This window comes from Brassica oleracea, chromosome C4 (genome assembly GCF_000695525.1).
Source record: "Brassica oleracea var. oleracea cultivar TO1000 chromosome C4, BOL, whole genome shotgun sequence".
Classification (NCBI taxonomy): Eukaryota; Viridiplantae; Streptophyta; class Magnoliopsida; order Brassicales; family Brassicaceae; genus Brassica; species Brassica oleracea.
In genome coordinates this window covers 40,599,627-40,610,576 of record NC_027751.1, presented here as the reverse complement: position 1 = coordinate 40,610,576, position 10,950 = coordinate 40,599,627, and the positions used below count along the sequence as shown (strand labels likewise).

The 10,950-nt window shown below is 34.9% G+C and overlaps 2 protein-coding genes and 1 pseudogene across 2 annotated transcripts in view; all 3 read left to right on the top strand.

The window, feature by feature from the left end:
• The first annotated feature begins 1,016 nt into the window (after positions 1–1,016).
• On the top strand, positions 1,017–2,365 carry LOC106341023 (F-box protein At2g21930). The gene has a single exon (XM_013779841.1). The coding sequence runs from the start codon at positions 1,017–1,019 to the stop codon at positions 2,229–2,231; it is 1,215 nt and encodes a 404-aa protein (XP_013635295.1). The 3' UTR covers positions 2,232–2,365.
• Positions 2,366–3,500: 1,135 nt separating this feature from the next.
• Positions 3,501–4,755, top strand: LOC106338898 (annotated as a pseudogene).
• Positions 4,756–9,132: 4,377 nt separating this feature from the next.
• The window catches only part of LOC106338897, a 2,369-nt gene continuing 551 nt past the window's right edge, over positions 9,133–10,950 (top strand). Inside the window, exons 1-2 of the mRNA XM_013777766.1 lie at positions 9,133–9,570; positions 10,009–10,934. Of these exons, the coding sequence (XP_013633220.1) occupies positions 10,011–10,934 (924 nt within the window). The 5' untranslated portion in view covers positions 9,133–9,570; positions 10,009–10,010. The remainder of the gene's footprint in view (positions 9,571–10,008; positions 10,935–10,950) is intronic.

Below are 10,950 nucleotides of genomic sequence, written 5' to 3'. Positions count from 1 at the left end.
TTGTGTTTGCCCTTTGTTTGGGCTTTTGTCTTTGTTTTATGTTTCTTTTGTATCTTCTTTCTTGTATGGGCTTTGTGTTGGGGCTTCGGCTTCTTAATAAAATCAGATGGCAAAAAAAAAAAAAATATTGTGCGACCTTTTTTCATAAATAGTGTCGCTTCATATTTTAAAATTAGTTTCTCAATGTAACTTTTTAATTATACTTTTCAACTCATTAATTGGATGATGGATATAATAAAATATGATCTATGTTTGAAATATGTTGAATAGTTATGTAGCTCATAGTTATTTTGTCACATTTTTTGTTTGAGAGATGTTGAATAATGCGGTAAGTTCAAATAACTGATGGAGGAAATGTAACTTAAAAATAAATAAATTAGAAGTGAACAAATAAATAATATAATTAAAAAAATTAAAATTTAAAATTAATTATTCCAAATTTCAAAAACAATCCAAAAACATTAAATTAAAAATTTAAATTTAATTTTTTTACATATCACCTCGTCGGTGACTGTTTCTGTTTCTGACATATGATCATTGACAATAATATTGTCTGACAAGTTATTATTGGCGGTGAAAGTTTATCATCAACAATGGTGGTAGAAAACCGACATTAACAATAAAATTTTTAAATTTGTTTTTTTTTTAATTTTTAAATATTTAAATTTTATATAGTAAAATAGATTCGATTTCATGTTGTATATATGAAAAAATAAAATGTTTAAATTTAAAATCAATAATTTTTTAAATTTGTTTTTTTTTTTAATTTTTAAATATTAAAATTTTATATAGTAAAATAGATTCGATTTCGTGTTGTATATATGAAAAAATAAAATGTTTAAATTTGAAATCAATAACCCACAAATTTTTAGCCCTTTTGGCCCTTGACAGTAGCCACGAATCTTCTTCTAACTGTCATGACAAAAAGAATGCTGACTTTTGATCAAAATGAAAAAAAGAAAAAAAAAGGAAAAAGAAAGAAAGCTGACTTTTGGCCGTTTACCCTGTTTTCTGCCATGGAAAGACAGAAGTCGAAGCTTGCAAAAAATAATAACATGTCCGATGATGTAAGAACAAGCGGAGTAGGTTCGATTCCGCTTGATCTCATCCCAGAGATACTCAAAGATCTACCTGTTAAAACCCTAGCATGGTTTCTTTGCGTATCAAAGCCCTGGGGATGCATCATTCGCAACCGCGATTTCGTGAAATTCTACTTGATCAAGTCTTCAACTCATCCACAAAGCCTCATCTTCGCATTCAAGAGCAGGCGTCACAGTAAACATTTCTTCTTCTCATCGAGTCAACACCAAGATAGAGATGAATCATCATTATCTTGTGTAGCAAGTTACCATATGAAATGCCATTCTCAACCTTACACAGCTATTACTCCATCTGTCCACGGTTTGATTTGCTATGGACCTCCTTCTAAGCTCATGGTGTACAACCCTAGCACTAGACGGTCCATTGCTTTGCCCATTATAGATGCTCACAGGCTACGAATGTACCACTACTTGGGTTATGATCCCATCGGTGGTGACTACAAAATGTTGTGTATGAGTAGAGGCATGCACGCTCGTAGGGGACGAGGCTTAGCCCACAAGATTCAAGTTTTGACATTGGGAAACGGGAGTTCGTGGAGGATGATTGAAGATTGTCCTCCTCCTCACTCTCCTGAATCACCTCATATATGTATAGATGGTGTTTTATTCTATGGAGGTTATTTGGACACAAGTACTCGTCTCCTTCGTAAAGATCATGTAGTCATGAGCTTTGATGTTAGGTCTGAAAAATTTGGTATTATCAAAGTACCATCAGAAAGAGCAACAAGGTTTACAAGAATGACAAGATACAATCGGAAGCTTGCTCTCATGTTCACTGGATATGGTGGATTTGGTTGTGGTTACTCTGGCTATATCGAGTTGTGGGTTTTAGAGGATGCTGCAAGACATGAATGGTCCAATAAGAATTTCGTTTTGCCTAGATTAGCTTCCAGGGATACCTTGTTTCAAGTATTCTGTGCCATTGATGATTCAGGCGAGTTTGTTTTGGCACCAGAAACTTTGCGCGCACCAACGTTTTATGTTATGTATTATGATCCTAACAAAAATAGCATGAGAAGAGTCGACATTGAAGGGATCGCAGATAAGAAGCTTCAGTTTTGGGATGATGACTCGGATCGTCGTACAATTTCTATCTTCCCTGGTCATGTTGAGAATCTCTTGTTTCTCTAAGAGTGCTCCTGACAATCATTTGCTTTATCGGTGTTTTTCTTGGTTGAAAAAAGATATTCATCTTCGTTAATGTGATGTGTGTGACATGGATTTCATCTAGTATCTGCTCTGTTTTTTTTAGGTCAGTGTCTTATGCTTCAGGAGACAAATACACCCGTTTGTTTGATTCAAAGATAGTATAAGAGACTTTTGATGAATCGAAAAAACAAAAGGATGAGTTTCAATGTGCTCAACTCCATCAAGCAATGACTTGAAGCAATAAAATATTGGTCCCAACATTGACTGTATAGGCGCCATTGTAGTAAACTCGACCAGCATCTCTATTTTCTTTTGGTACCTACCGAACAAAGTTTAATCGAAATCAAAGAGGAAAACATCAGAAACTTATAATTGAGAGTTGGTTAATCTAAACATTAGTAGCTGACTTTGAAGTGTTGTATTATACCTGATACAAAATTTTGAAAATGTCGCTGTTAAAAAGTTAATTTTGTAAATGTAGTAACAGTGTTCTTTAGTTTTGCCTCGGATACCAGCATCTGCAGACACACATGCTCACCAAGGCCTAAACCTAATGCATCTCATTATAAGACACGACTATATAATATACACAAACTCACACACATCTATTTCAATAGTCTAAAGACTCTAAACAAAGACGGTGAAGCAGCAGAGAAATCTAATAGATTACCGCCCAGGTAAAAGAGACCGAACCACCGACATAGAACTCACTATGCTTGCGACTTACGATCGTCTAAATAAAGAAGAGGTATCCTATTTATCACCCGACTAACACCCAATGTAATTAGCTTAACCTATCTGTGGGGAAACTGTATGTTTCAGCAGTTCTCTTCTCTCTTTTGTGTTTAGCAGAAAACAAAACTAAATAATTCAGAGCAAAATATAAAGTTGGCTAATATAACAAGCTTCTCGTTGTGAAAATATGCGGGTCCAATGGAAACGAAATCTAAATCAGTTTGGTTGGCTATCATGTAATAATTAAGAAAAAAACTCCATTTAGGATTATGATTTATATAGTGTTTTCCTCATTTACATGAGATTTCTTTTTAGTTTTACTTTCTTTTTCTTTTTACGATTATGAATCTCGTTTGTGAGCTTATAAATAGGAAAAGAAACAATGAATCTCGTTTGTGAGCTTATGAATCTCATTATGAATCTCACAAACGAGATTCATAAGCTCATAATAATCTTTTTAGGATTATGAATCTCGTTTGTGAGCTTATATATGCTCCTTCTCAAATTCATACAATCATGAATGGAAAAGAAACTTCCCATTCCATCCCAACCGATCTCAAACTAGAGATACTCTCGAGATTGCCTATAAAGTCAATCGCAAGGTTTCGTTGCGTGTCCAAGCTATGGGGTTCCATGTTTTGCAGTCCATATTTCACTGGGTTGTTCCAGATCAGATCCTCGGCTCGTCCACATCTTTTATTCGCAGTCGAACTAAACAATGGCTTTATCTTATTCTCATCATCCAGTGATCAGCGTAAGAATTCATATGACAAGTCATCTGTTGTAGTAGCCACTATGAGTCTCACTGATAGAAAGCAGCTAGTGTTTTGTGGTTATGCCTCTGGTTTTGATTTGTTTCCGTCAAATACCGCCAATCACGTACTCGGTTAAGGAAACGGTGCATGTAAGATGCTGCCCTAGCACAGGACAGCGTGTGAAGTTACCTATACTGACAATGGGCGAAGAAGACTCGTATAACTTTTTAGGGTTTGATCCGATTGACAAGCAATTCAAGGTATTGTAGATGGATGATGATTATTATTATTGTAAGATTCTGACATTAGGAACTGGAGAACTGACGTGGTGGGAGATCCACGAGCCCTTTGGCCATACACCTAAAACGTCTCGAGGGATATGCATCAATGGGGTTTTGTATTACTTAAGCTTTAATGGGAGGATAGTTAGCTTTGATGTTTGATCTGACAAATTCAAGCTAATCAGTGCAAGATGCTTTGATGGTTGGATTGTTTTTAAATTGATAAACTGTAAGGGTAAATTATGTGGGATCCATAGGCGGCGCCGGCGCCAGTATGCTTCCACTGGTGGAAAGCGTACAATTGAGTTGGGTATGCGTGTTTTAGAGGATACCGAGAAAGAAGAATGGTCTGAACATGTCTACACTTTTCCTGAAGATATAATCGTTGATCCCTTCAGTATTATCATTGTTGGAGTGACTGATGGTGAGATTGTTTTGTCAGGGGACTAAACATCTAAACCTTTTTATGTTTTCTACTTCAATCTTGAAAGGAGCAGTCTTAGATATGTTGAAATCCAAAGTAACCATGAAGCCTTTGAGGTTAATAACAATAGAGTTTACGTCTTCATAGACCACATAGATGATGATAAGTTTAATATTATGATGAAGAAACCATATGATGCTGCAGCATCTATAAGCCCACCAGAACAGAAGCGTAAACCAAACCCACAAGCACACCAACACCATCTGAAGCTCAATTACAACAAGATACGTTTGAGAGCATTAACAAACTAGATGATATGTGTATTTTAGATGTTGATGATGATGAAATTTGGTTGAGCTTTATCACTCCGTTGGCTTAGTTTCTAGTTCTTGTTATCATGTGCTAATTGGAGCAATACTGTTCTTTTCTCGACCTCCTTTATTTTAAACTAGGGGGGTGTCCGCGCTTCGCGCAGAATATTGTTTTATTGTTGTTAAAAGTATGATTTTTTGGATAATGTAATTATGTGATCACTTTTATTTGTTAAGAATGTTATTTGGTGTTTTTATTGTGTTATGTAGTAGTAATAGTGATATGTTAATATATTTTGTCTTTGTTTTTTTAATAATGTGTTTTGTCTGTATAGTATTTGTTAGCAGTGAAGTGAGCCTCTAATATAAAAATATATTGAATTTCAATAACTTTGCATTTATGCATTTGTTGATTCTAAGATTTACGGTTTCAGCGTCAAAATTTTCTTTTAATTTTTTTTATATTTTTGAACATTATAACTTTCAAGATGTTTTCGTTTTTTTTCCATATTTTTACATTGAGCCTTCAACATCTATGTATTTTCTTTACGTTTCTGGTATGCGGTGTTTCTCATCATCACCAAAAAAGACTCACCTCATGCTCTTGTTCTTTATCGCCTTCTTCACCTTGAGATTTCTGGTATTTATTGTAGATCGGGTTTAGGAGTTCCCAGTTGTGCGGTTGTTTCTCGCATCATTTTAGGCTACTCCATGCAATATTGGATGCTCCTCTTCTTCCTTAGATTTTAGCTGATGTTAGGAACTGCATCTCTTTGGGTTGGGTCAGAGTTTAGTCGTCTTTGAAGTTGTTTTCCTCGTCGTTGGCTTACCATTGTTACTCCCCTCTCGTCTTGGTTTTCAAGATATGGTTTTTGGTGATCTGACTTCTATAGCTCGAGGACGGCTCCACGATTTGATGATTTCGTTTTGTCTACCCTTCCAGCTATGTTCTTTCATCTCGTTGCAGCTTTCAACCCTGCTTGCGTCTCTGTGACTCTCTCTCTCTTTCGCCATGTTTGCCACTCTAGGTTTGGATAGTGTTCTCCTCCGAGTATGCTCTGTAGATTTGGAAGATTGTTTCTGGTCTCAAGTCTGGACTCATGTTTCTCGGGGGTTGGCTTCATTTCTCCCTCACTCATGTTGTTCTCTTCTTCCCTTAGTATAAATGTGTGATATTAGACTCTTGGAGCTTTGGTCCCTTCTATCCAGAATTTTGTGGTTCTTCCCCGGCATAGGCGTCTTGTTTGTGCTTGTTTAGTTTGTGAGATGCTTCTTACCTCTTAGCTGGTGGTTGTGCTTATCGTTTGTTATGCTTTGCATTGGTCCTTGATCACGCTCATTTGTGTTCGAGGGATTGCTTTATCTGAAGATTATATTTCTACATTTTACCTACTTTTGATTGTTCTGGCCAAGATACTCTATGATAAAGTGGGGTAAGTTAGTTTTCGTTCTTGATCGCCTTTGAGCTCTGGACCTTTATTGAGTTAGTGTTTCTTTGGCTTTTTTTTTCTCTGGGATTATGGTGGTTTTATGTTTAAATTATGTGTTCTGCTTTAGTTTGGTTAATATTAAGATAAATAGATAGTTGTAAATGAAATAATAGAAAATAGTAAAAAATAATAAAATAACGAAAGTTTATGTTATTTTTAGCTGCAAATAAATTAAATATTAAAAGTACATTTATATTTTTTACTTATTTCTTTATTCGTTTTGCAATTTTTTGAACAATAAAATAGATTAAAATATATTAGCAAAATTCAAATGATGATGGTTAGTGTGAGAAGGATTAGATAATGTATAATTAGAAAATAGTGAACCAAATTGCAATAATCTAAAAGAAGAAGGATCTAAAATGTAAAAAGACAAAAAGATGACACGTGGCAGCAAACCCCCCTGCCACTTGTCGGAAGAAGAGAAAAAGTCTACTTTATATATAAAGATACCTAACTTGGACAAATCTCGTAAGAAAAAAAAATTATAGTTCAAAGTCAACAACTGCAATAACTCACATATCAAATTAGAACACTAATTAAGTCACTCTTCTAAACATAAATTTTGCTATTTTGATTGCGTAAAATGTAAAGTACTGCTTACAAGAAATTTGATAAGAAATTTGATGGGTTTAAACAGAACATCCATCAGTGACGACTTAGGCTCCTCAAGCTGCAGTTAGAGCCGGCTTACTACAGAGGAGAACCGGTGCGACCGCACTAGATTCGTCCGTCACCAAATTCAACAATTTTATGGGATCATCCTTTCCATAGTTAATACTTAATAATGTATATTATATTTGTTTAAGATTGAATATTGAATAAATAGTATGGTGTTTTAAGTTATTAGATCATATATTTTACCACAAATATTAGCTAGTATTTTTTTTTTATAAATCACATTTTTATTTTTAATTTTGTTTTTTATAAATCACATTTTTATTTTTAATTTTGTTGAAAAAGATATTCATCTTTCTTAATGTGATGTGTGAGACATGAATTTCATCTAGTATCTGCTCTGTTTTTTTAGGTCAGTGCCTTTCGCTTCAGGACCACGTAAACAAATATACCTCAATTTATCAATGATTTCACCCCGTTTGTTTGATTCAGAGTTAGTATAAGAGACTTTTGATGAATCGAGAAAACAAAAGGATGAGTTTAAATTAGGGTTTTATTTTAATTATTTTGACCATTGCAATGTGCTCAACTCCATCAAGCAATGACTTGAAGCAATAAAATGGTCCCAACATTGTCGCCAGCATCTCTTTTTTCTTTTGGTACCTACCAAACAAAGGTTAATCGAAATCAAAGAGGAAAACATCAGAAACTTATAATTTGGAGTTGTTAATCTAAACATTAGTAGCTGACCTTGAAGTGTTGTATTATACATGTTAAATTTTTTTTGAAAATATCCATGTTAAAAAGTTAAATTTGTAAATGTGATAACGGTGTTTTTAGTTTTGCCTCAGATATATGTTATTTTTAGATCCGCCACTGCCGACAATCAAGGACTAAACCTAATGCATTTCATTATAAGACACGACTATATAATATACACAAACTCAACACATCTATTAACATCGTTTAAACAAAGATGGTGAAACAGCAGATAGATCTATCGACTACCACCAAGGAAAAAGAGTCCGAACCACCGACATAGAAATCATTGTGCTTGCAGGTGATCTTTCTCAGCTGACGTGGCAATTATGCAGATATTTGGTTCTTCTTTTTATGGATAAGCACGAGGATGGTTCTCTTTCTCTCGGTGACGACAGTCTTTTTCTGGAGTTAATACGATGTCGTATTATGTGGAAACACATTCTCTCCATATCAGCATTTGTCGGTTAACGTGCTAAGCTGCCTTGACTCGTTTTTTTTTTCTTTTGCCAAAGTACTCCTCTTCTTGTTTAAGTAAGTTTCATTGTATTGTACACGCCATTTTGATTGGATACTGATTTTAGTTACCCGGACGGATGTAAACATCGGAGAAATTTAGGGTGCCTATCCGTGGATTCAGTATCCAAATTTGGACATGTGGTCTCGGAATATGCGAATTTTGATATTCGTCTATATATTATACTCTCTCCGTTCCTAAAAGATGTATGTTCTGGAAAAAAAAATTGTTTCAAAAAGATACATTTTTTACTTTTTCAATGTATGATTTTATGAAAAATTGTAAGTTTCAAAAAAATTAATGGTGTTTATTGAATTTCTATTGGCTAAAAGTTACAAAAAATTGTTATTCACAAAAAACAATGCATATTTAATGAGTTTTCTTAATATATGTGAAAAATCTAGAATATGCATCTTTTAAAAACAGAGGGAGTATTATCTGCAGATATTTAGATCCGCATTCGGATCCGTAAAAATAATTATTTAAACAAAAATATATTAGAGTTTTAAAATAATACATAAATTAAATACAGATGCAAAATTTATAAATATAAATGTATATAATATTATAAAAATTAAAATATAATATTATAAAATCATTTTATGTATAAATATTGATATATCAAATAAAAATTTTAAAATAATATATTTTAAAAATACAGATCCAGATATATAGACCTAAAAATTAAAATATCCAAATTTGGTTGACGGATCTAAGATTTAACTATTAGGATTCGAGTACCCCAAATATTCTAGGGAAAATTGCCAAAAGAGAACAAGAAAACAACATAGTTGTCCCTATGGTATAAATCCATCATTAAATTGTCCCTTTAGTATAAAATTTTCCAAAATTCCAAAACTAACCTTGAATTAATCTAATTAAACATAATTTAATTGTGTTTGTTTCATGTGCTAAGTAATTTTTTTTTAAAAAAAAACGTGTTACAAAGATATATTAAAAAAGTTAAAACAAAAAGGGAACAAAACACGTAACCCTAATTTCTTGTTGGTTTCTCCGCCTCTCTCTCAAGAAAAACAATCGAGACTTTGAAAATGGCGATCCTGTGTAATAACCGGTGAATTCAACGGCGAAATCAAGCTTCTCCGCCTCTCTGCTGCTCGCTGCTTCTCTCTGTTTGCCTCCACCTCTGAACTAATTTCGTTTTTGTTTCACCGCCTCTCTCTGATGGCCAAAAAATTGAGACTTTGAAGATGGCGATCTTGTGGACGAACCAGTGAAATCAAAGGCAAAATCGAGCTTATCCGCCTCTCTGCCTCTCCGCTTCTCGGCGCTTCTCTCTGATTCTCTTCACCTCTCCGCTACTCTCCGCCTCTCTGCTTCTCGTCGCTTCTCTCCATTTCTCTCCACCTTTCGGCTTCTCTCCCCTTCTCCGCCTCTCTCATCCGGCTATCTGGTCTCAATTTGTGAACGGTTTGTTTCTTTGATTTGTCTTAGTCTTTGTTTCATTATTAAGTTTGTTACTTTGACTTGGATCAATATTTGTTTGCTTGTCTGAATTGACTTTTTGATTATGTGAACCGATTTTGGTGAACAATGTTAGTGTTTGTGTTTGTCTTTATGAGTGTTACGATACTGATTTCGCTGAACAAAGTTTGTGTGTATTTGACTGTTAATTGTCTTAATTTGCTGATTTGATTGCGAGATGGAGATTGACTTGTCTTATTTGATTAATCGATCTACTGTGTTTCTAAATTTAAATTTGATTAGACAATGGTGTTTTGCTTTTGATTATTATCTTGTGTTTGGCTCAGTTTCACTCTGGCTCAGTTTCACTCTTACGCTTGTTTCGGACGTTTGCATGTTTATGATATTGCTGTTAACAACCATGTGTTTTATTATCTTTTGTAGATATGGAGCTGGAGCTACCTAAACGATTATATGCAGAGGGTTCAGAACCTCGGGTTAAGAAGATCAACAACAGTTGCCGCATGGAACTTATCAGAGATCTGAAGAAAGCTATGTGTGCAGAGTACGATGATGTGAAGAGAGATCATGTTTTCACACATATCATGGCTATTGCCGAAAATGATCTCAAGTTCTCTGGGAAACTAGTGGATAGCTTCATATGTAGACAGCTGATTACCTCAAAGCTGCATGAGAAGTGGTTTGTTTTTGCGAGGACGCCTCTCCGGTTTTCGCTTCAGGAGTACCATGCTGTGACAGGCCTCAAGATTACACGGGAAACTAACAGTGACGTAGTGAAATGGAAAAACGACGGGGGTTTTTGGAGTAACCTACTGCACACAGGTGGTAAGATCACCTTGCAGTCGATCAGAAAGGTTCATCTACAAGAAGTTCACACTTGGACGCGGCTTGATAGGATGAGGTTGATCTACTTGTGTGTAATAGTGGGTGTGGTGATGGGGAGAGATGAGAAGGTGTCCATCCCTCATATGTACATCAAGTTGGTGATGGATTTTGACAAGGTTCGGAAGTTCCATTGGGGTCTTCACTCGTATGATTTCCTGTTGAGTTCGATTGAGAAGGCAATGAAGAAGTTGGGTAAGAAGGAGAGCTACATTTTCGAGGGTTTCTCCTATGCTCTCCACATTTGGATTATGGAGGCAATTCCTGATTTTGGAGAAACATTAGGTAGAAGAGTCTCAGACAGCTTCAAAGGTCCAAGGTGTGGCAATTGGAAAGAAGTTGCAAAAGTTTCTTATGAAGACATCATTGAGCTCGAGGACTCCTTAACTAAGAAGGTAACATTCTCTCTGTTTTTTTCTTTTATATGGTTGTTGTATATATTTTGTTTGGATTTTCATGTTTTAACTGTTTGCAGGATAACTT